Below are 25,324 nucleotides of genomic sequence, written 5' to 3'. Positions count from 1 at the left end.
CTGAACTTAATACATTGGTTAAATGTGCATAATTATGTCTCCCTCTAGTGGCCAATCCACACTGAAGTTAAGAACCTGCTACTCACTCACAGCTACTCCGTTAGCTAGAGGTTTGTGCTTTTAGTGCTGGTGTGGTGTGTGCCAGGTTTCCGTGATGTGTACACATGTGCCCAGTGATTTGTTGCAGGGGCTCTGTAAATTAAGAGAGCTCTGTTATCAAGACAATATTATCAGTAACCTGCATACTTCTTTTTATCAAATGTTTCTAATCTGTTTCTCTTTAAAAATAAAGAATACTATTTGCTGTGTAAAAGCAAAGAACACCTGTCTTAACTGACTGCACACCCTTTGGGGAAAGAAAAGAAGTTTCTACGGCAAACAAGGGCCAGATGAATTGCTAGAATGGCTACTTTAGACAGCAAGTCAAAGTGGGCTGCACTTTCCCAGGAGATAGGAATGCCATGCAAATGAAGTATGCAATTCTTATTGAACCAGAACTTTTATCTCAAAGGAATCCCAATGAAGGCATTCATGAATCAATGTGGGAACAAATAAACAAAACAGCTCATGTTATGTGGAAAATATAAAAATATTTTGCCAATTTAGTGTAAAACAACTGACTTGAAAATGGTGTGCAGTGGTTTCATAAAAGAGCCATTAAGTCACAACTTCTTTTTCAGAGAACATCTTTTTAGCATGGTAGTTTTTCTACCTGGAATATTGTAGCTGACTTTATAAAAAGTGACTCAACGGAAGAGTAACTGGTACAGAGTTGAAATCTACAATATGCTTACATCTGTATCCCTAAAACAACTAAATTTGACAGAGATAAAAATTAAGCAGCAGACGCTGTAATTTGACAAAAAAGACAATCATTTCAAACTAACACCTATACAATGATACTTCAATATCAGTAGAAGGACAAAAATATCAAAACAGGTTAAGAAGTGTCCTATTGCATTTTAAAATAAGGCAATGTACAGCTAGGTATATCTAATAAATGTGTAGAAAATGAACTCCTAGAAGAAGTTCTTCTCTAGAAAAACCAAGTCCAGATAATTTAAGGGTTGGGATGCAGAATGTGTTGTAATTCTCATTGTCCCTTTTAAAAAGTAAAATGAAAACCAGGTAATAATGAATGATGTATGTAATGCATTAGAATTTGCCTACAAATTTTCACAAGTATAAAACTTCTGACACTCGTGTCCTTGTTGAATATACAGATTCTGGTACCCAATACTGTTATTATCAGAGTAATTAAGTGACTTTGTACATTTAGGGTTTGATCAAAAGCCCACTGAATGGCTTCAATGGGCTTTGGATCAGGCTCTTAATTTGTAAAGATTGCTAAATAGGTAGAAATATCTAGAAAAACTTAAAACTGTTTTCCATGCTTGCTTTAACCTCCTAACAGAATGACTCTTTGCTCTTACTAATTACTTATTTAAGCATTCATATACTGGCTTGGGAAAACTTGTATCAGTTTTATTACACTGAATTTTAAGATGCCTATTATATAGATCTCACAATCTGGAGCTATGGCATATCTCCAAAATGGTTCACAGTTCCCACAATTAATAAGGTACTGCAAAATGGCACTAAAGTGCATTAGTAAGCTGAATATTTGTAGGGCTAAAAGGTGCTGTGCAAGTTTATAAACTACTGCTTTGTCCTTATACACAACATCAATTTTCTCCAGGGGAAGTTAACTGTGGCTTGTCATTGAATCAGACATTAATGGAGGATTGTCCTACTTTTCACCTTTATACAAAATATAAATGCCCCCTTACTCATAGATTTGTCTGTCAAAAACAGTAAAAACAGACCTAATGTATTTTAAGATCAGTTGCTAGGAGTAGTTATAAAAAATGTATATGGTACACCAGATGAAAATTTACGTGGGCATGCTCTGCAGAGCTAGCTATGGATCTTCAACTCAAATGAACATGCTGTTCATCTTTATCAAAACATGAGTACTAAACTACCATAAATAAAATACAGTACAGAACACTTAAACCTTTTTCATACATTAATTACTTTTACATAAAAAGTCACTATCTTTTTCAGATATGTTGAAAATTTAGGACTCTAAACATGATTATTTCAAAGTATCGATTTAACAATCTTGCACAGGCCCAACAATCAAAAACATGAAGCTTTGATTCAGATAGCTTGGCAGGTTTCACATAGTTTGACAGGTAGGCTACTTTGAAATATGTATATATTTTTAATTTATACATTTTCTATCAAAAGACAGTTTGATTTCTGTTTTTAATCTTTACACGAACTGTTTTTGTGCAATGCCACAGCCATGTAGCTTGAAAGAAAAAAACCAAAATGTGTCTGGAATATTAACCATAGTCCAAGTTTTCTTAGTCCACAGCTTAAAAAATTATGATTCTAGGAAATCCAATTGGAGTGCATTTAAATAAATGGATTCAGTCCTAGAATATCTTAATAAATTAAACAGGGACTGTTTCCACTACAGATGATTTGATACACTCTTCATGCAGTCTGCTCTTTTCTGAAAGGCTTATAGAATTCTCAGCAGCTTGCTCTGGTATGTGACTGTCACCATTCAAAGCTGAAACAAATCCATCTTGAGAGTTACTTTTCAAGTATGAGTGAAATTCCACATGAGGGTGGCTTGGCCTATGTTCAGTGTATAAACTATTACATGGAACACTGTTATCACTTTCTGAAGAGGAACAGCAGACTATCACAGAGGGGTTTGCAGAAGGGTAATGAGAGCTGCTGTAACTTTCCTCTGATTGCCGTGTGTAGTCAACAAACTGCTCTGAAGTCATATTGTAAGGCACCAGAGAAAGACTACCATTTTTAACAGTGTCCCTTTCTGAATAGGTCTCAGTGATCTGGTTATTACTGCCAGGGGCATGGTTCTCTATTTGGTAATACAGAGTTGTAGAGTTAGTGTAGTATGAAGCATTTTTAGAGTGGCTTTCACGTACTGCAGTGCCATCAGAATAGCAAAGGACAGAAGGAAGAGGCACTACATCGGCATGGGATCCCATGCCTTCCACAAAATCATCTGCTTTTTCTTCCTCCTCCTCCTCCTCCTCTTCATCATCATCATCATCAGATTCACTGGGTGCTAAACTTTGTGTACTAGAATCTGTAACTCCACTACAAAAGCTACTTCCATCTTCTTCCTCCTCTTCCTCTTCCCCAGGACAATCCAAATCTTCAGCAGACTGCAGGTGCATCACTGCAGCCTGAGAGTCAGTTTCAATCTCAAAATTCTCTGCAAGTGAATATTCTACCGGGTGGGGTGCTGTACTCAGAGAACTAGTGTGAGCACTTACCTCACTGTGGCAACCATTTAGTGCAGGAACCTGCTGCTCTGTATTTTTCTCCAATTCAAGCTTCATTATTGTATGCAAAAAGTGAGTCCGTACACGGATGGGGTTAAATTCAATTCTACCTGCTGTATTGCTGCACCCTTCTTTAGTGCAACCACATGGAAAAGACATACGATCCACCTTTTAAAAAGAGAATACAGGTTAACCATATGTACAATAAAATCAATGATGCAACAGACACTAGAGAGAGACTAGATGAATAAAATAACAAAATGAGATTCATTTGGGGAAAGTGCACAGTACAATAGATAAGGAAAAATAACCAAAAGCACAGATATTCACTGAGAGGGAGAACCCTGGAAAGCAATAATATCATAAAAAAACAGAACGTTAGACATGGATTTACAATGCAGTATAGCAGAAAAAAAAGACAATACAGTTTTAAGTTTGATACATCACAATGTGGATCAAGGGATAAATGATTTATCTTTCTATGGCTCTGCTATAACCACACCTGAAACACTGTGTTCATTCCTGGGGCCCTCATTACCAGAAAGAAGCTGATAAACTGAATGGAAATCAGATGAAAGAAACCAAAATTATTACTGATTAGGAGGAAATGGCTTGTGAAGAAAGGTGTGTGTTTTTTTGAATGAAATATAGACAGCTTGACAAAACAATAACTAAGGGGAGAAATGACCACAGAAGTTAGAAACAGAAACTGGGACAAAAGGAGTTTGGATTTTAATATTTGATTCAAAACTGCTTGTGATTATAAAGTAGGAAACATACAAATGAAGTAACTGCAGAGTTACACTCAGGGGAAAAGATGTACAGTATTTCTAAAATAAAAATTAATCTCATGAAATCAGCAGTCATATAAGTTAGTCACTCCTCTGTAGAATGTTTGTTTAAAGGCCCATAGAAGAATATGAGGAGCTGAGCATTTGTATTCACAGGGAAAAATGCCAGTTACTGCATGTCTTCAAACTAATCACAATAAAAACCATAAATTACGTTTTATTGGTTTTGAGACCCACAAATTTCAGCACTTAGTAATTCATTACCCATAATACCTCTGTTTTGGATTGTTTATGCCCTGCTAGTAAGGAGTGTCTGTAATATAGATTTTTACCTGGCATTTTATGCCTGCAAGGCTGCAAGTACAAGTTTCTGGATCACAGAACACTCGGCAGTCACAGCCACAATCCTCCCTGGACAGGCGGATAGCCCGCAGCTCATGTTTTTCTTCCACATCGATCTTTTTCACTCCAGAGGCTCGTAGCAGTGCCCTACGTTTTTTTGTTGGTAGGGGTTGTAGAAAGAAGTATTCATCTACTTCTGTGTTGTCTAAATCAATATCATCATCAGAAATGTCATCCAGCGTCAGAGTATCAGCCTCTTCCGATTCCACTGTACCATTCTTTGTCATCTGTGATACAGAGCAGTTGACACAGTATTAAGACTATACACTTCCTGAAACGAAAACTTTTAGTGAGAACATACTCGTTATAATTTATTTGTTTGCATGTGAATTATAAGAACACTAAGAATATAGAGTGTTATACATGGTTCCGTAAAACTGATATTCAGTGAGTCAAGGATTCTTAATAATTTTCTTCTGAAGAGACTAATTTATTTCAGATGTCATTCCTTTCAGAATAGTCATGGAAATAAAAATAAATAATTGAGAATTCAGATTTTCACCAATAGTTGCAGAATATGGAAGAAAAAACATTAATAATATTATCCCCCATATTGCTAGGAGTTGATATTTTAAAATTATTCATCAGTGCTTCCTGGTGACAGCAAAGTGCTGGACAAGGATTAACTATAACCAACAGGAAACATTAGTGTTAGGATCAATATGCCCTTTTGTGTATAGACAATACAATCATGGCTGAAATCATGACAGCTATTCACAAACTAAACTGTCTTTGCAGGAGTAATAATTACTCCATCAGTGGAGAAAAAATGGAGAAACACACCAGAAAAATACTACTATGCACTGTGTTGTTGTCATTTGAGACACAAGTACCCAAGGAAAACATTACCAGAGTTAGAATTTGGATGCAAAGTATGTGTGTGACATTCTATACCTTGGGGAAGCGTCCTGTAACCCCCATATTCCTCATTTTTATATAATCGTGATCTTACATATAAAGCATGCCTTGTAAGGTATCAGGGGAAAGGTTATGACCAGCTGAAAGTCATTTGTCTCTCCATATATATGTATCATTAATGCATATGAAGTTATGAGAATTGTGTTGTATGGCTGTCACTAAAACATGCTGTATGTTGGGGAATCAGCCAGATATTAGCTCTCCAGAGGCAACAGCAAGGAAGGAAACCAACACCCAGGCAGGGTATCAAACAACCTATCAACAACCATTGTCCAGCAAGGGAGTTACAATGCAATGACTCACCTGCATGAGGCCACCCCAGGGCAATTGCTCAACCTTGCCTGGAGACTCAGCAATGCACCCAGACATGCCTGGACTTGTGTTTTCCAAGCACATTGACTGAGGGTATAAAACAGACACAAAGGCCATATGCTGGGCCTTTCTCCTGGCCCCACCTACGCTACAAGCAACTTAGGGCTTGTCTACACTTAAATTTTATAGCGCTGTAACTTGCTGGCTCAGGGGTGTGAAAAATCACCCCCCTGAGCGCAGCAAGTCTGAGCGCTTTAAAGCGCTAGTGTAGACAGGCCCCGAGCACTGGGAGCCATGGTCCCAGCACTCGGAGCTAATCCCCTCATGGAGGTGGATTACCAGGAGCACTGGGAGACCTCACACTTCAAAGCGCTGCTGCGGGAATGTTCCCGTGACAGCGCTTTGAAGTTTCCAGTGTAGCCATGTCCTAAGACACTGAGAAGAAGACACAACTCCAACAGAGGAGATTGGCCCAGGTTTAAGGAACAAACCTGCATATTAAAGATGGCAATATCCAGTGGGGTGAGAAAAACTGCTTAATCTAGATCAGGGGTGGTAAAGTTTTTGGCCCGAAGGCCACATATGGGAATAGAAATTGTATGGTGGGCCATGAATGCTCACACAATTGGGTTTGGGGTGCGGGCTCTGGTTGGGGGTGAGGGGTCTGGAGTGGGGCCAGAAATGAGGAGTTCAGAGTGTGGGATGGGGCTCCAGGGTGGGGCAGGGATGAGTTTGGGGTGTAGGAGGGTGCTCTGGGCTGGACCAAGGGGTTCAGAGGGGGATCAGGGCTGGGGCAGGGGGTTAGGGTGCAGGCTGCAAGGGAAAGCCCCAGACCCTGCTCCCCAGCGGGAGCTTGAGGGCCGGATTAAAATAATTTGTTTAATTGTTTATCTTTACCAGTGAGTTTGTATGAAGTTTGGGACAAATCTGTTCAGGTTTTGCAAAGGCTGGTGTATATCCACTTTCCATTGTTGAAGTGGTGAACCAATTAATAAATTTGCACTGCCCATCTTGAGCAGTGCAAGGCAGTATATTCCTGAGGTACAGAGCTGGGGGGGGGGCGGGGATTTGGCTCTGGTGCCTTTCTCTGTGTGATTCATGAGTGGCTCTGGGTGTGGGGCTCCACATGCTGTTGTTCTGAGCGAGAACAGTGCCTGGAGGGGTTTGCTGCTGGTCACTAGCAAGGCATTGTGAGAGACAGCCCAGGCTGGAGAGAGTTAAGGGGGCACAGTTATTTCCACAGTTCCAGGTTGCACCTTGGGGGGATCCCGTCACAACGTGGAATCAGAGAAAGGTCAAAGCATATAGTACTGTGCTTTACATTTAGGAACACAGAGATTGCTGTATAGGAACCCAGGAATTACTGTACTAGATCAGACCAGAGGTCCATCTAATCCAGTATGCTGCCTCTAGCAGTAGCCAGTACCAGATAATTTAGAAGAAGGCGCAAGAATCCTGGAATATACAGATGTGCAGTGATCAGCCCCTGTCATTTGGTCCTGATCTATAATAGTTAGAAATTGGTTAAATTCTGAAGCATGAGATTTAAAATCCTTTCCAAAAAATTTATCATCATTAATTATAACAGCTCTGGATAGTCTTATTAACCATATAAATGTCCAATCCCTTTTTGAATCTTGTTAAGAACTAAACCTCAATGACTTCCTGTGGCAGTGAGTTCCACAATCTAATTACACTTTGTGTGAAAAAGCATTTAATCAATTTTGAATTTGCCATCTTTTAATTTCATTGTATGCTCTTTTGTTGATATGAAACAGGAAGGACAGAATTTCCTGATCTTCCTTCTCATTACCATTCATTATTTTATATACTTTATCAAGTCCCATTTTATTTATCTCCTTTCTAAAACAAACAATCCCAATCTTTTCAATCTTTCTCAATAATTTTTGCTGCCCTTCTCAGAGCCCCCTCTAATTCTACAATATCCTTTTTGAGAGGGGATGACCAGTACTGCACACAATATTCTAGATCTGGATATACTATGGATTTATATAATGGCATTATATTTTCCATATTATTCACCATCCCATTCCTTATGCATCCCAACTTCTTGTTTCCTCTTTTGATTGCAGCTGCACATTAAGCAGAGGTTTTCATTGAGCTGTCTACAGTGACAGCCAGGTCCCTTTCCTGAGCTGATACAGTTAATTTAAAACATTACTAGGAGTACAAGTAGTTTCAAAATTCATTGTTGCTACCAAACTGCCCATTAACCGAGACTATTTTGGTCTCCCTGATTTAAATTCCTCACAGTACTCTCTGGTCTTGACTAGCCTAATTAAACTTTGTGTCTTCTGCAAATTTTGTTATGTCACCACTCATCCCCTTTTGAGATTATTAATGACTATATTAAACAACACAAGACTAGTCAGAACCTCAAGGCTTCCTGCTGGTAACCTTTTACCATAATGAAATTTAACTATTTAAACCTACTCTTTGTTTTCTGTCTCCTAGTTAGTTTTGATCCATGTTAATACTTTGCCTCTCATCCTGTGATTACTTAACCTTTTTAGTAGCCTCTTCTGCACAAACTTGTCAAAGCCCCCCTGGAAACCTAAAGAAACTATGTCAAACAGTTCTTCTTTGTCAAAGAACTGTAAGAGATTGGTGAGAGACAAATTTTCCCTTGCAGAAACCGTGTTGGCTATACCCTCTCATATTGTATTACAAACTTCCATGTGCTTTGAACTTCTTGAGCTTGGGGATCCCTTACCAATTTTCTCTCCCCAAAGTTCATGCCCCTCTCTACAAACAAACAAACAAACAAACAAACTTGTATTAATGTTTTCATAATGTTTTCTTCCTCTTGCTACAACAGGGTGCTAAGTGTTAGGTTCTGGCTGTATGTGTTTTTCAGGGCTGGACTGGCAGATGATGGAGGACATGGAAGTAATCTTTTGACTGAGCAATTTGCAGAAGAAAAGATAAAGTGACAGTAGTGGAGTCCAGGAGTATCTTTGGCCACAGATACCTTGAAGTCCTTGCTTAGGCAAAGATACCATTGACTTCAGTGATAGTTTTACATTAGTAAAGGCTGAGTAAGAACTTCAGTGTTTGGCCTTTTGAGAATAGCTGCCCTTTGGATGCAATTGTATACATTCAAGGTCAATGGTGTAAGGTTCAGGGATAAATATATTAAATTTCTACTCTTTTCTGAATTATATATGCCTCTGAGAACTCAGTTATACAAAGACTCGAGAAACCATGCTATATCCTTTCGGATGGAGAAGTATTATTAAGAACCTCAAGAGTTCTTGATGATATTCTGTTACTTTCTAATGTATCTTCTTCCTCTCATTAATACATCATTTTAGAATAAGATATCTGGCAGGACTTAACACAAGCATCCAAATGTCGCCTTTTCATATACTAGCACTCATTGTCTTAAATTTATAACACCCCAACCCAGCAACACCAACACATTTGAGTAAGTGCGCCTCAAGTGAGAGCACTGGGCCAGATTCGCTGTTCCAGCCAAGCTGCCTAGGTGAACGACTGGGATTGTAAGGGAAAAGGTGGCTTTAATTCACCTTAACATTCCCAGGATCCAAGGACCAGCCCAGCGCTTTAGACTGCTCTAACATATGGCTGGCTTCCCAGTTTGAAGGTAGGGTTGGACTAATTTCCCTGTCTATGATGGAGCTCACTGCTTAGTTATCATTACCAGAGAGTACATTTCTGGGGCTCATAAAAATACTTCTGAAGAGAAAACTATTTGACTTGAGAGTGGACCAAATGGCAAGTATTTAAAAACATTTCCCCAAGGAGGGCACATCTGGATCCCACAAATTGTACATTCCTTCCAATTTCAAGCTAAACAAATTGAACACTGTGGTATACTACTGAGATATTCAATATATTTTTACAAACAAAGCATAAACATTTCCAGCAAGTGCAGTAATATAAATGTGTTTTGTCAAGTGAGGCTTCCTTTGCTGTTGTTATCAAAAAACATTTTGTTTAAGTGGAAAACCAAATGCATATATTCCCAGTCTTTATCTTTCCTAAGCACAATGATTTCAATGAAGGTGTGTTGATTTACACTCGCAGAAGATCAGGGCCCATACCTCTGAATTTGTGACTTCTGTAGGTTTAATTACTCACTTAATGTCACATTTACACACTGCTGTATTTTTCAAAAAAAAAAAAAAAACAGTGAATGTAAAGGAAACAACTTTGATCACACATTCACCAATACAGCACCTTTTGTTTGGATTTATTATTTCAGATCTCCGATGTCACAATTTGAGGCATCAATAAACAAACTCAGGGCCAAATCCTGACGTTCCCATTCCAATTTTACTCAGACTAAATCTCAAACCTTGTCCATGTTAGCTTATTCTGTACTCCCACGGGAGCACGCTTGAGTAAGGATTGAGTAAAATCAGCATAAGGACCTCAAGATCTGGTACCCAGTGAGTTTATCTGAATATTTTCCTATCCATAAGGAAATATATATTCAAATACATGCCCTGCACTTTCATTATAACAACAGATATTCTTCATCCTTTTCTGCTATCACTTTTGAATTTTTGTTGAACACTTAAATTCACAGTCAGTGCATGTGCTTCCAATTCTGTTATGGTTTTTTATGTTTATATATGGTAATATTACCATTGTTGCTGAGATACTCCCCCTTCTCCACTACTTAATCCTGACATCGCTGTTACTCTCTTTCTAGTTGTATCTTCTTTTACATACTGTATAAGGAAGCAGTCCTGTATCATATCCATATAACTACTGCTGCATTTATTTACTATATGCTCTGCTTTGTCTTAGGTACCTTAAGTCTCCCACTTTTGTTAACAGTTTGCCTTTTGCACAACCTTCTGGATTATAGCTGTCATTTCATGCCATTGTTCAAATGGTCTAGAGAGTGAATTCCTATCAAAAGTTTACTGTCTTTGTGGCCTCCAGTCTTGAGTAGTAACAATAATAGATGTTAAAGATAGAAAAGACCTGACAGATCATTCATCCATTTCCTTGCAAACTCAAACTCCCTGCCCCAATCAAGGAGCTGACTCCCGATACCTGACTGGCAGGTGGGCATACTTACTAATATACTAACAAGAAGATATTTCTTTAGTGTACAGTAGTATGTCCTCTGTTAATATTTCATCACTATCTGTGCTTCTTACAAAGTTAGAGTGCCATTTCTAGAACTTCCCTTACGACACACTATTTCTTCCTCTTTCCAATGTATTTTGACTTTTATAAACAAATTGCAACCTTCAGAGTTTAATCCCCAGTGATTTGCATTTCAGCTGCCGTGTTTGTTATTTCCATAATATTCAAATCTTTTATGCTCAGATATTTCCAGTTCTCTTTTTCACAGTTATATATAGGCATCTTTAAAACTTCTCTTGAAAAACCTTCATAATCTTCTTTTTTTCTGTTTCCCTAGATGTCTGCCCTTTCCGCACTAGCTAGCAAAAGATAAAACTTCCCTTGTGAACTATGCTTTAACACATTTTTTGCTAGAGAGGTGCAAGCACGTTTTCTCTGCCCAGCTATGGACCCATCTATACTAGTCTTACTATACCTGCACATACAGAATTTTCTACATTAACACATTGCAGTTACTTTCCTTTCCCCCCTGAAACCACTTACCAAGCAGAGCATTGTTGCTCAGTTGCCTGTACGAAATTAAAATATAATTCTTGATTTAAAACTTAGTTCCTGCTCGTGGCAGCCAATTAAAAAAAGGCTATTAAAAGCAGTTTAATACAAATAATACAAGGAGAAATTTAATAAAGAAAGTTATGCTGGTGTAGGGAACATCACACATTTTTATATTACCTGAGGTGATAGAAATCTGTACTTTGTTCTGTTTGCCCCCAACCCGTTGTTAATTTTGTTAGCCACAACAAGCAGATATTAACTGTGTCCATTATATAAAATGCGGTGCTCTTCCTCTGCCTCTTCCGAGTCCAAAGATATGACAGTAGAAAAATAAGGTTTTTTATTCAGAAAGAGAAATATTTTCAAGCTGCTACCTAGACGTTTGTATCTGATAGAGCAGTATATGTTTGGAGATGAATACAATAGAGTAGGAAATGATAAAATACAGAAATTCTCTGTGGGCCCCTGGATCTGAACATTCAGAGACTTTGGATCTGGAGGTGAATTTTGTAGGTTGGGTTCATGTTTAGTAGAAATAAAAATAAAATCTGTTTCTTTGCTGCAACACGTTAGCCACAAACATGTTCCTGTGTCATGTGGGGGATTTGAAGACGTTTGTATCTTCGTATCTCTCCTCCCAGGTGAATGAATCTCTCTTATCTGGGTTAGTTTCTGGCAACTTTTGATTAGCACCCTCCAAAGACCAACAAAGAACTGATGATGATTCATGGTTTATTCAGTTATCAAATGCTAATCAGTTTCTTTCTAGCAAAAAAAGATAAATAATTCAATTAGCCAGTGACAGGTAAAAAGTTAAGTATATGGAAAAATTGCTGAAAAAGATTTTATTCCTGTTTAATTTTTCCTCTGCTTTCTCATCAGTCCTAAAACCACTGATTTGACTCTAATTAATTTAATACTGCTAAACATTCCCATATTACAATGGTGTCCAGACTTCTTCTCAGTTACAGGTGGGAAAACATCTTAAATTAGGCCCAAGATCACATGCAGTGGCAGTGCCATGATTTAAACCCAGTCTCCTGATCCCAGTCCTGTGCTCATCCCATTAGATTATGCTCATACCAGTTTGATTTCTCTCTTTGAGTTGTAACCTGTTGCCTCCATGCCAATATTTTCGTAGTTTTCATATGCTCAGAATGCTTGCAAGTGAAATTGAAGTTGAACTAGGTGATTGGTAACCAGCACATGCTCCTAACAGGATTGTGTTTTTGTCAACAAACAAGTCAGAATCTGCAACATGTGGATCATAGCCTTTATAATATAATCCCATGTCTGACATACGAAAGTCAGTTCTATACCTCAGGCAAGGTAGTGACTTCTTACTTACAGTCAAGTCTTTACTTACAGTCAACTGCTAATAATCAAGGTTCATAGTCAAATTTATTGTTATCTTTTCTTTTGCGTGGTGACAGCAACTCTGAATTAGTTGGCACAGAATAACCACAGAATAAAAAGTGACACACTTTCTCCCAGTTACCGTAGACCACTTCCTAAATAAGCAATTTATCAGCTAAATACAAAGGGGAGCTGGAGACTATTAACTGTCACAAAATACATTTTCATGAAAGAAGTTAGAGGAACATTAAATCCTCTTGTGAATGTCACAATATTGCTAATTTGAGTAAAATATGGTATAGGGAGAAATAACAGTCTATATTTTAAAGCTATCAGAGTGAAATTCATGGCAGTGCAAAGGACCAAACAAGGGCTGATGCACACTTAAGGCCTTGGTGTGAAATTCACTTCGCCTCTATAAAACCTGAAAAATTGAACTTTATGCCACACTCCTCTCCGTCCCCTTAGCTGAAAACTTCTCTTCACAAGGGAAGTAGGTGAAGGAAACTTAGTTTCTGCATCAGGTTTCACCAGAGTGCAAACAGGGCAAAATAATAATGCAGGTGAATTTCTTTTCTTTTGATTCTGGCTGCTAGAACTAATGGCATCTATTCGCACAGTACACTCAAAGTGAGGGGGAATGGCTGAAAAATAGGGACACTCATAATCAAAGGAATCTAACAGACCTTCCTAAAATCACAGGAGTTGTCCATAACTGGGCTTACTGGAGAAGAATATATATATCCTTGAGTTTAAGGGTTAATGAAAATTTCTAGAGATGCAGAGCTGCAATGCTGAAATCCAAATACTGAAAATATTAAATCAGTTCACCCATTACTGATATTTCCAAGACAGATTTGAATGAACTGAACCCTTTCAAACCTGTCTATTGTAGTTACTATGCAGCTAATAGCTCTCCTAGTAAAGTGCTAAAACACGTATCTCCACAAGCTAAAGGTAAATGCACCATATTCATACCATTTTGTCTTTTTTTTTTATCCATTTTACCTAGTTTATATAGCAGTTACAAAATAGCATACAGATCTTCCCTACAGATATTCAGAGACTAGAAAATTGCACTTGAACATATACTATTCCTTGTCAGCTATTCTTTAAGTACATTCTCTGATGTCTGTTAGACACTCATAAAAAGATGGAGAAGGCCTGGAATAATGGTTTTACCTTTTTTTTTTTTTTAAGGGGGAAAAGGGCTGCTAGAATAATTCTATTCCTATACTGTGGTAGAGTAGACAACTAAGTTCTTTTCTAGTGGTTTTGCTTTGGATTCTCTTGTTTTCAGGAGGTACACCTCTGCAATGTGTAAAGCAAAGTCTAGCTTGGTGCAAGGTAGATGTGCTGACACATGTTCGTTCCCAGATCTGTGAACTTTTATTTCACTCAGGTCATGCTGGTGAATTTATTAAGTTTACTAATGTTTCCTCAAATGACAATTTGTTAAAGTAAATCCTCCCATGTCCCTTTCTTGTAGGCAGGATGATTTTTATGCTCCAACTCAGAAATTAGAATTTTCACAAACCACTGCTGATCTGTTAACAATGCTGGAGTGCCAAACCTGCCCAGTGCTGAAATCGTTAAAATAATCTTTGTCTTTTTAAAAATTCTTCTTTGATTTTAATAATATGGGGAGCTAAATAAGAAACTACTATTCCCAGCAAGTAAAACAAAAAGAAAACAAAGTACCTAACATAGATAGTCACTCCTTATCAGACATTTTCATTTTGGAATGAGACCCACAATAAGTCACCTTTGCTACCTAGGAGTCCACATATTTAATGCAATGTAGAAATTAACAAACCAGGAGAACTGAAATAAAAACTATTAATTTATTTTGTAGAACTGATCAATGAAATTGTTTTTAATTATTCAGTTTATTAATATAACTTCATAAGCAAAGTTTTATGAATGAAACAACATTCATTCATAAAACCGGTTACCCCAATAACTGGCTAATTGAGTTTCACTTTCAATCCAATTGCTGCTTAAATCGCTGAAACTTACACTGTTTCAACACTGTAACTTCTTCTCACTGTTTGCCATTCCTTACACTTGTCCATATTGTAACTCAAACTCCATTTTAACTTGTCCCAAACTCCATTTTAAAATGCTCACTCCGTTTTGTAAACACCCAACGGCTGAATGCAGACAACAGCCCTGACAAAGTAAGAGGAGTCCACCCTCAAAAGAAAAGAGCAAAAGTACAACTGAAGAAACATCAAAGGCAGGTCCTAGGCTGAAAGTCATGTCTGCAACTGAAGGGTGATCAATCATACCGAACCCAGAGGCAGCATGACACAGCAAGAACCTATAGACTCTGGATTCAAACTAAAGCCTACAAAAAGGATGAGTGAGATGGAAGACTTTGAAGGGTAACATTCTGCTGCCAACATGGAAGGGCATCGGTGCATGCCCAACAGAGACCCAGCTCTTCCTTGTGCCTGGCTTTCCTGGACAGTTAGCTGCCACAAGCTACGAACCCAAGCCACGAACTCAAGCTACATGCATCCGATGAAGTGAGCTGTAGCTCACAAAAGCTTATGCTCAAATAAATTTGTTAGTCTCTAAGGTGCCACAAGTACTCCTTTTCTTTTTGCGAATACAGACTAACACAGTTGGTATTCTGAAACCTGTCATTCAGGACTGGTAACTCTACAGCATCTGCAGAACCTGTGTGTGTATATGAACAAATGTGTGAATGAATGTGAAACTGAATGAAATGTTATAGTTATAACTGACTGCCTACTATGGTTCTTTTTGTATTCACAATAAATGTGACATTTTGTCTTATCCCCTTTAATAAGATTCTGCTAGTTTTTATGTTATTGGTATAACACTTTCTTTTTTAACACACAGCTTTTACAGTAATTTTTAAAAAACTTTTCAAACAGAAGCTTTCCCTACTTCATTTTATGCAATGGCTTTCTGTGCAGTTGTATAGCAATTTACATGTAACTCCTGGGCAGAACACCTCAAATCAAGATCATAATCACTGAGGGTATGTCTACACTACGGAATAAGGTCGAATTTATAGAAGTCGGTTTTTTAGAAATCGGTTTTATATATTCGAGTGTGTGTGTCCCCACAGAAGTGCATTAAGTGCATTAACTCGGCGGAGTGCTTCCACAGTACCGAGGCTAGAGTCGACTTCTGGAGCGTTGCACTGTGGGTAGCTATCCCACAGTTCCCGCAGTCTCCGCTGCCCACTGGAATTCTGGGTTGAGATCCCAATGCCTGATGGGGCTGAAACATTGTCGCGGGTGGTTCTGGGTACATATCGTCAGTCCCCCCCTTCCCTCCCTCCCTCCGTGAAAGCAAGGGCAGACAATTGTTTCGCGCCTTTTTTCCTGAGTTACCTGTGCGGACGCCATACCACCGCAAGCATGGAGCCCGCTCAGGTAACCGTCACCGTATGTCTCCTGGGTGCTGGCAGACGCGGCACGGCATTGCTACACAGTAGCAGCAACCCATTGCCTTGTGGCAGCAGACGGTACAATACGACTGGTAGCCGTCCTCGTCATGTCCGAGGTACTCCTGGTCGCCTGTGTGAGGTCGATCAGGAGCGCCTGGGCAGACATGGGCGCAGGGACTAAATTTTTAGTGACTTGACCAGGTCATTCTCTTAAGTCCGGCAGTCAGTCCTATTGAACCGTCTTATGGTGAGCAGGCAGGCAATATGTCCTTCTGCACCGTCTGCTGCCAGCCAAAGATGTAAAAGATAGATGGAGTGGATCAAAACAAGAAATAGACCAGATTTGTTTGTACTCATTTGCCTCCTCCCCTGTCTAGGGGAATCATTCCTCTAGGTCACACTGCAGTCACTCACAGAGAAGGTGCAGCGAGGTAGATCTAGCCATGTATCAATCAGAGGCCAGGCTAACCTCCTTGTTCCAATAAGAACAATAACTTAGGTGCACCATTTCTTATTGGAACCCTCCATGAAGTCAACCCTGTAAGCCGTGTCCTCAGTCGCCCCTCCCTGCGTCAGAGCAACGGCAAACAATCGTGCATCTGAGTTGAGAGTGCTGTCCAGAGCAGTCACAATGGAGCACTCTGATTGGGCTAAAACATTGTCGCGGGTGGTTCTGGGTACATATTGTCCGGCCCCCGTTCCCTCCCTCCCTCCGTGAAGGCAAGGGCAGACAATTGTTTCGCGCCTTTTTTCCTGAGTTACCTGTGCGGACGCCATACCACCGCAAGCATGGAGCCCGCTCAGGTAACCGTCACCGTATGTCTCCTGGGTGCTGGCAGACGCGGTACGGCATTGCTACACAGTAGCAGCAACCCATTGCCTTCTGGCAGCAGACGGTACAGTACGACTGGTAGCCGTCCTCGTCATGTCCGAGGTGTTCCTGGTCGCCTGTGTGAGGTCGATCAGGAGCACCTGGGCAGACATGGGCGCAGGGACTAAATTTTTAGTGACTTGACCAGGTCATTTTTTTTAGTCCGGCAGTCAGTCCTATTGAACCGTCTTATGGTGAGCAGGCAGGCAATATGGATTGCTAGCAGTCCTATTGCACCGTCTTCTGCCGAGCAGCCATGAGATGTGGATGGCATGCAGTCCTTCTGCACCGTCTGCTGCTAGCCAAAGATGTAAAAGATAGATGGAGTGGATCAAAACAAGAAATAGACCAGATTTGTTTTGTACTCATTTGCCTTCTCCCCTGTCTAGGGGACTCATTCCTCTAGGTCACACTGCAGTCACTCACAGAGAAGGTGCTGCGAGGTAGATCTAGCCATGTATCAATCAGAGGCCAGGCTAACCTCCTTGTTCCAATAAGAACAATAACTTAGGTGCACCATTTCTTATTGGAACCCTCCGTGAACTCTACCCTTGTAAGCCGTGTCCTCAGTCGCCCCTCCCTGCGTCAGAGCAACGGCAAACAATCGTGCATCTGAGTTGAGAGTGCTGTCCAGAGCAGCCCAATGGAGCACTCTGATTGGGCTAAAACATTGTCGCGGGTGGTTCTGGGTACATATTGTCCGGCCCCCGTTCCCTCCCTCCCTCCGTGAAGGCAAGGGCAGACAATTGTTTCGCGCCTTTTTTCCTGAGTTACCTGTGCGGACGCCATACCACCGCAAGCATGGAGCCCGCTCAGGTAACCGTCACCGTATGTCTCCTGGGTGCTGGCAGACGTGGTACGGCATTGCTACACAGTAGCAGCAACCCATTGCCTTCTGGCAGCAGACGGTGCAGTATGACTGGTACCCGTCCTCGTCATGTCCGAGGTGCTCCTGGCCACGTCGGCTGGGAGCGCCTGGGCAGACATGGGCGCAGGGACTAAATTTTTGGTGACTTGACCAGGTCATTCTCTTTAGTCCTGCAGTCAGTCGTATTGAACCATCTAATGGTGAGCAGGCAGGCAATACGGATTGCTAGCAGTCGTATTGTACCATCTTCTGCCGGGCAGGCAAGAGATGACGATGGCTAGCAATCGTATTGTACCATTTTCTGCCGGGCAGGCAAGAGATGACGATGGCTAGCAATCGTACTGTGCCATCTTCTGCCAGGCAGGCAAGAGATGAGGATGGCTAGCAGTCGTACTGTGCCATCTTCTGCCGAGCAGCCATGAGATGTGGATGGCTTGCAGTCCTTCTGCACCGTCTGCTGCCAGCCAAAGATGTAAAAGATAGATGGAGTGGATCAAAACAAGAAATAGACCAGATTTGTTTTGTACTCATTTGCCTTCTCCCCTGTCTAGGGGACTCATTCCTCTAGGTCACACTGCAGTCACTCACAGAGAAGGTGCTGCGAGGTAGATCTAGCCATGTATCAATCAGAGGCTAGGCTAACCTCCTTGTTCCAATAAGAACAATAACTTAGGTGCACCATTTCTTATTGGAACCCTCCGTGAAGTCCTGCCTGAACTACTCCTTGATGTAAAGCCACCCCCTTTGTGGATTTTAGCCTCCTGAAGCCAACCCTGTAAGCCGTGTCGTCAGTCGCCCCTCCCTCCGTCAGAGCAACGGCAGACAATCATTCCGCGCCTTTTTTCTGTGCGGACGCCATACCAAGGCAAGCATGGAGTCCGCTCAGCTCACTTTGGCAATTAGGAGCACATTAAACACCACACGCATTATCCAGCAGTATATGCAGCACCAGAACCTGGCAAAGCGCTACCGGGCGAGGAGGCGACGTCAGCGCGGTCACGTGAGTGATCAGGACATGGACACAGATTTCTCTGAAAGCATGGGCCCTGCCAATGCATGCATAATGGTGCTAATGGGGCAGGTTCATGCTGTGGAACGCCGATTCTGGGCTCGGGAAACAAGCACAGACTGGTGGGACCGCATAGTGTTGCAGGTCTGGGACGATTCCCAGTGGCTGCGAAACTTTCGCATGCGTAAGGGCACTTTCATGGAACTTTGTGACTTGCTTTCCCCTGCCCTGAAGCACATGAATACCAAGATGAGAGCAGCCCTCACAGTTGAGAAACGAGTGGCGATAGCCCTGTGGAAGCTTGCAACGCCAGACAGCTACCGGTCAGTTGGGAATCAATTTGGAGTGGGCAAATCTACTGTGGGGGCTGCTGTGATGCAAGTAGCCCACGCAATCAAAGATCTGCTGATATCAAGGGTAGTGACCTTGGGAAATGTGCAGGTCATAGTGGATGGCTTTGCTGCAATGGGATTCCCTAACTGTGGTGGGGCCATAGACGGAACCCATATCCCTGTCTTGGCACCGGAGCACCAAGCCGGCGAGTACATAAACCGCAAGGGGTACTTTTCAATAGTGCTGCAAGCTCTGGTGGATCACAAGGGACGTTTCACCAACATCAACGTAGGATGGCCGGGAAAGGTACATGACGCTCGCATCTTCAGGAACTCTGGTCTGTTTCAAAAGCTTCAAGAAGGGACTTTATTCCCAGACCAGAAAATAACTGTTGGTGATGTTGAAATGCCTATATGTATCCTTGGGGACCCAGCCTACCCCTTAATGCCATGGCTCATGAAGCCGTACACAGGCAGCCTGGACAGCAGTCAGGAGCTGTTCAACTACAGGCTGAGCAAGTGCAGAATGGTGGTAGAATGTGCATTTGGACGTTTAAAGGCGCGCTGGCGCAGTTTACTGACTCGCTTAGACCTCAGCGAAACCAATATTCCCACTGTTATTACTGCTTGCTGTGTGCTCCACAATATCTGTGAGAGTAAGGGGGAGACGTTTATGGCGGGGTGGGAGGTTGAGGCAAATCGCCTGGCTGCTGGTTATGCACAGCCAGACACCAGGGCGGTTAGAAGAGCACAGGAGGGTGCGGTACGCATCAGAGAGGCTTTGAAAACCAGTTTCATGACTGGCCAGGCTACGGTGTGAAAGTTCTGTTTGTTTCTCCTTGATGAAACCCCCCGCCCCTTGGTTCACTCTACTTCCTTGTAAGCTAACCACCCTCCCCTCCTCCCTTTGATCACCTCTTGCAGAGGCAATAAAGTCATTGTTGCTTCACATTCATGCATTCTTTATTCATTCATCACACAAATAGGGGGATGACTACCAAGGTAGCCCAGGAGGGGTGGTGGAGGAGGGAAGGAAAATGCCACACAGCACTTTAAAAGTTTACAACTTTAAAATTTATTGAATGACAGCCTTCTTTTTTTGGGGCAATCCTCTGTGGTGGAGTGGCTGGTTGGCCGGTGGCCCCCCACCGCGTTCTTGGGCGTCTGGGTGTGGAGGCTATGGAACTTGGGGAGGAGGGCGGTTGGTTACACAGGGGCTGTAGTGGCAGTCTGTGCTCCAGCTGCCTTTGCTGCAGCTCAACCATACACTGGAGCATACTGGTTTGGTCCTCCAGCAGCCTCAGCATTGAATCCTGCCTCCTCTCATCACGCTGTCGCCACATTCGAGCTTCAGCCCTCTCTTCAGCCCGCCACTTACTCTCTTCAGCCCGCCACTTACTCTCTTCAGCCCGCCACCTCTCCTCCTGGTCATTTTGTGCTTTCCTGCAGTCTGACATTATTTGCCTCCACGCATTCGTCTGTGCTCTGTCAGTGTGGGAGGACAGCATGAGCTCGGAGAACATTTCATCTCGAGTGCGTTTTTTTTTTCTTTCTAATCTTCACTAGCCTCTGGGAAGGAGAAGATCCTGTGATCATTGAAACACATGCAGCTGGTGGAGAAAAGAAAAGGGACAGCGGTATTTAAAAAGACACATTTTATAAAACACTGGCTACACTCTTTCAGGGTAAACCTTGCTGTTAACATTACATACATAGCACATGTGCTTTCGTTACAAGGTCGCATTTTGCCTCCCCCCACCGCGTGGCTACCCCCTCAACCCTCCCCCCTCCCTGTGGCTAACAGCGGGGAACATTTCTGTTCAGCCGCAGGCAAACAGCCCAGCAGGAATGGGCTCCTCTGAGTGTCCCCTGAAGAAAAGCACCCTATTTCAACCAGGTGACCATGGATTATATCTCACTCTCCTGAGGATAACACATGAACGGATGTTGCTTGAACGCCAGCAAACATACACTGCAATGCTTTGTTGTACAATGATTCCCGAGTACGTGTTACTGGCCTGGAGTGGTATAGTGTCCTACCATGAAGGACGCAATAAGTCTGCCCTCCCCAGAAACCTTTTGCAAAGGCTTTGGGAGTATATCCAGGAGAGCCGCGAATGCCAGGGCAGAGTAATCCTTTCACATGCTTGCTTTTAAACCATGTATAGTATTTTAAAAGGTACACTCACCGGAGGTCCCTTCTCCGCCTGCTGGGTCCAGGAGGCAGCCTTGGGTGGGTTCAGGGGGTACTGGCTCCAGGTCCAGGGTGAGAAACAGTTCCTGGCTGTCGGGAAAACCGGTTTCTCCGCTTGCTTGCTGTGAGCTATCTACAACCTCCTCCTCATCATCATCTTCTTTGTCCCCAAAACCTGCTTCCGTATTGCCTCCATCTCCATTGAAGGAGTCAAACAACACGGCTGGGGTAGTGGTGGCTGAACCCCCTAAAATGGCATGCAGCTCATCATAGAAGCGGCATGTTTGGGGCTCTGACCCGGAGCGGCCGTTCGCCTCTCTGGTTTTCTGGTAGGCTTGCCTCAGCTCCTTCAGTTTCACGCGGCACTGCTTCGGGTCCCTGTTATGGCCTCTGTCCTTCATGCCCTGGGAGATCTTGACAAAGGTTTTGGCATTTCGAAAACTGGAACGGAGTTCTGATAGCACGGATTCCTCTCCCCATACAGCGATCAGATCCCGTACCTCCCGTTCGGTCCATGCTGGAGCTCTTTTGCGATTCTGAGACTCCATCATGGTCACCTCTGCTGATGAGCTCTGCATGGTCACCTGCAGCTTGCCACGCTGGCCAAACAGGAAATGAGATTCAAAAGTTCGCGGTTCTTTTCCTGTCTACCTGGCCAGTGCATCTGAGTTGAGAGTGCTGTCCAGAGCGGTCAAAATGGAGCACTCTGGGATAGCTCCCGGAGGCCAATACCGTCGAATTGTGTCCACAGTACCCCAAATTCGACCCGGCAAGGCCGATTTAAGCGCTAATCCGCTTGTCAGGGGTGGAGTAAGGAAATCGATTTTAAGAGCCCTTTAAGTCGAAATAAAGGGCTTCATCGTGTGGACGGGTGCAGGTTTACATCGATTTAATGCTGCTAAATTCGACCTAAAGTCCTAGTGTAGACCAGGGCTGACATTATCACCTAAGAACCATAATGTTTTTCTTCCTTGTTTTCACTGAGACACAGCTCAAACGGCAAAACAGCTCTTCCATCTCCATAAACAGAAATCAACAAGGCCCAGCTGTCATAAGTAAACAAAACATCTTCGATGCTTCACAATGATTGCCTAAAAGGCTAGACAATAAAAGTTCCCTCAAACTTCTAACATTGACTGTGACTGAATGGGACTCAATGACAACATTATTTGTCCTCCTCTTCCTACTCACAACCACTTTTTGAAAAAAGGAAGCTGGCATGAATGAGTAATATTGGAGTAAAGTGTTCAACATGGTGCTCATTAGCATCAATGGGAGTGGAGCTCCCATTATGAGTCCAATATACTAAGCTCAAAGCTCCTCTCATTGATAACGGTTTAACATCAGTAACTCCATTGACTTCAGTGATCTATACTGGTTTAAATGAGAAGAGAATCAGAACTACTATCTGGAATACATACTGTGATAGAAAGTGTTACCAACTCTCATGGTTTTACTGTAAATATCACAACATTTGTTATTTTCTTAAAGCCATGGTCCTGAATTAAACTGATTATGGAAGAATCTCACCTTTCTAGTTCTCATGGTTGCAGAGAAAAGCTTGAAAACAAACCCAAACATACCCCAAAGGCTCAACAATCAGAAGGCAAATAAAAAGTACCAGTTTTAAAAAACATCTCATGATTTTTAAATCAGTCTCATGATTTTGGGGGCTTGACTCATGAGTTTTGAATGTGTGGGGATGCCAATACAGAGTAAACCTACTACCCCAAAACAGATTCACAGTCACCACCAGCTGCTAAGAAATAGTGAGAGAAGAACCTTCCATCTGTAGGTGAGGCCCTTCCATTTGGCTGCAGGAATTAATCCAGCAGTTAGAGACTGGGAGGAGAGGGTGCATGGAATGGAAATCAAAGTTTTATTGCTACACCAGTATCTGGAAAGGGAATTTACCGGAATTTAAAATCCTGACTACAGGTCACTATCTACTTTAAACAACCCTCCCCACCATCCCCACTTAGTCTCAGTAGGAGAGGATATGGCTGGTCAGAGAATCTGTACTCCCCCAAAAAACTGTGCCTCCCCTCTTGCTTCATCCGGCTGGGGGCATGTTGCACAATGGACCAAAAACCGAGTATCTGCCACTCCCAGGAGGAAGGAAAAGGGATGAGAGCACTAGAAGTAAATGAGATCTGGGATTTTCATTGGTGGATCTTGTGCCTGTATAAGGAGAAGGGGAAGCCTGAAGCCCTTGTTGGTAACCTCTACTATCTGGGCAGTGGGAGGGTTAGAGGACTCAGAAGTGAGCTGAGTCCTGAGAGACAGGGCAGGGGGTCTATCCCAAATGATTGGTTATCTGGTGGGAGCCCCATAATCCCACATCAGATCCAGGTAAATGCCTGGTGTATGAGAGGGAGGGAATATATAGCCCCTACCCATGTCAATAAAGCTATGGCCTGCCGCCTAAAATCCATTCCAATGTCTGTCCTTCATCCACCTATGTGTCCTAATCACCATGATAGTTGAGGGTTAGAAGCTATTAAAAAAAAACAACCTGTTCACTGTTCAAACTAGAAACTTTAGTAGACAGCGGAGTAATTACAACAGTGTCTGCGTAGCAAGAGCCACACAGACTTCTGAAGGAGGTGAGGCAGAAACCTGTGAAAAAATGCCTGGGAGGCAATAGGAGTAATGCTCTAAACCGGGAATAATGCCAAGTGGCTTTGGGAATCTGCCTTCTAGTGGTATCTGAAACAGAGAGACGTAATCTCAGCATAATTTCATAGTGGGAAAAGGACTGCAGTTAGGCTACAATTCTAAAAATAATTCAAAGCTAATTACATAGATTAATTTGCAACCATGCTAAAATAAATAAATGAATAACAGAAACAATTAATACATATTCTTAGTTTGCCCAATCTTGCTCTTATTTAACTCAATGGGCGTTTTCCCACGAATTTTAATACGATTCGGGAATAGGACGAGTGTTTCCAAACATAATTTTTCAATGATACATTGAATGTAAAAACCTTACACCTGTTGAACATCTACTATGCTGTATTTAAAAGCCAACCCAGGACGATATCTCCAATTTGTAGAGACCGGATTAGTATGATCAGAAATCTTTGGTATTGATAAGCTAAGCACTTGCATCAGGCAGTTATCTCAAACAAAGAGCTGAAATTTTGCAAGTTTTTCTTCTTTAAAGGCATACTTTCTGGTTAAAAATATATTTAAAAAAAAATAAACATCCATACCTGTGCTGCTTATAACATGGTGGAAATTTAAACTGATTTTTTCAAAAATGGAATGTACTTTTCACCATTAATGTTTGCTTTTTGCATTTAGCTCAAGTTGGCCAAGAAAGGAACTGGTCAGTTTCACTTTCCATATCTCATCACTAGCACCATGCTGCCATTTTTTGATTGCATTGCCTGTAGATTAACGTATCTAATCCAAACAAAAACCTGTTTTAATTGGATTTTTTTAAATCAGAGGAACATTTCTATTGAATTTAAATTTGATAAAGTCAGATAAAGTGATCAGGTTAAATGTTGGGCCTATGGTGTCTTGACAGTATCCATTTAAAATGTGAGAGATGGGAGCAAGCAAGGTCTCCTTGCCATTCTTACCTTCAGTTTTAAAGAGTTAAGCTTCTCTTCCCTTAGATGGTCTCTTAACATCTCTCGATGGAGCCTCTCCTGTTCCATTGCAAATTCTCCAAGGGAGTACTGGCGCACACTGTTGTGACGTGTGGACATGCCCAATGTGCTTCCTCCTTGGCTCGGGACACTGGTGAAGCCTTGCCTTCTTGTGAAGTAGTACACGGTAACACAGTTAAAATGAACATTCTTTGTCCTTTTCCGCTTCTCCCTCTTCAGGATCGATGAAGCTAAAATGGAAGCCAG

At 41.9% G+C, this 25,324-nt stretch overlaps 2 protein-coding genes and 1 long non-coding RNA gene across 5 annotated transcripts in view; 1 reads left to right on the top strand and 2 right to left on the bottom strand.

The window, feature by feature from the left end:
* Positions 1 to 25,324, top strand: part of LOC141995936 (uncharacterized) — a 75,226-nt gene that overhangs the window by 9,688 nt on the left and 40,214 nt on the right. The window lies entirely within an intron of this gene.
* Positions 2,448 to 25,324, bottom strand: part of CSRNP3 (cysteine and serine rich nuclear protein 3) — an 87,266-nt gene continuing 64,389 nt past the window's right edge. For all 3 annotated transcript variants that reach the window (XM_074967472.1, XM_074967475.1, XM_074967474.1), the window contains 3 exons: positions 25,049 to 25,308; positions 4,456 to 4,752; positions 2,448 to 3,500 (listed from right to left, as the gene is read on the bottom strand). In XM_074967472.1, the coding sequence (XP_074823573.1) occupies positions 2,463 to 3,500; positions 4,456 to 4,752; positions 25,049 to 25,308 (1,595 nt within the window). In that variant the 3' untranslated portion in view covers positions 2,448 to 2,462. The remainder of the gene's footprint in view (positions 3,501 to 4,455; positions 4,753 to 25,048; positions 25,309 to 25,324) is intronic.
* On the bottom strand, positions 20,356 to 22,057 carry LOC141995934 (myb/SANT-like DNA-binding domain-containing protein 7). Its single transcript, XM_074967477.1, has 2 exons — positions 21,451 to 22,057; positions 20,356 to 20,871 (listed from the first exon to the last, which is right to left on the bottom strand). Exons 1-2 carry the CDS (start codon positions 22,031 to 22,033, stop codon positions 20,786 to 20,788), a joined length of 669 nt encoding a protein of 222 aa, XP_074823578.1. The 5' UTR covers positions 22,034 to 22,057; the 3' UTR covers positions 20,356 to 20,785.

This window comes from Natator depressus, chromosome 11, assembly GCF_965152275.1.
Source record: "Natator depressus isolate rNatDep1 chromosome 11, rNatDep2.hap1, whole genome shotgun sequence".
NCBI lineage: Eukaryota > Metazoa > Chordata > Testudines > Cheloniidae > Natator > Natator depressus.
Note: the sequence above shows the minus strand (reverse complement) of the source record. Positions and strands in the feature narration are given on the sequence as shown.

Bases quoted from the DNA above. Each gene is read 5' to 3' on its own strand.
- LOC141995934 (XM_074967477.1), bottom strand. From the start codon at position 22,033: ATGCAGAGCTCATCAGCAGAGGTGACCATGATGGAGTCTCAGAATCGC. The intron at 20,872-21,450 runs GTGAGTGTACCT...TTTCTCCACCAG, and splicing joins AGGCGGAGAAGGGACCTCCG to CTGCATGTGTTTCAATGATC.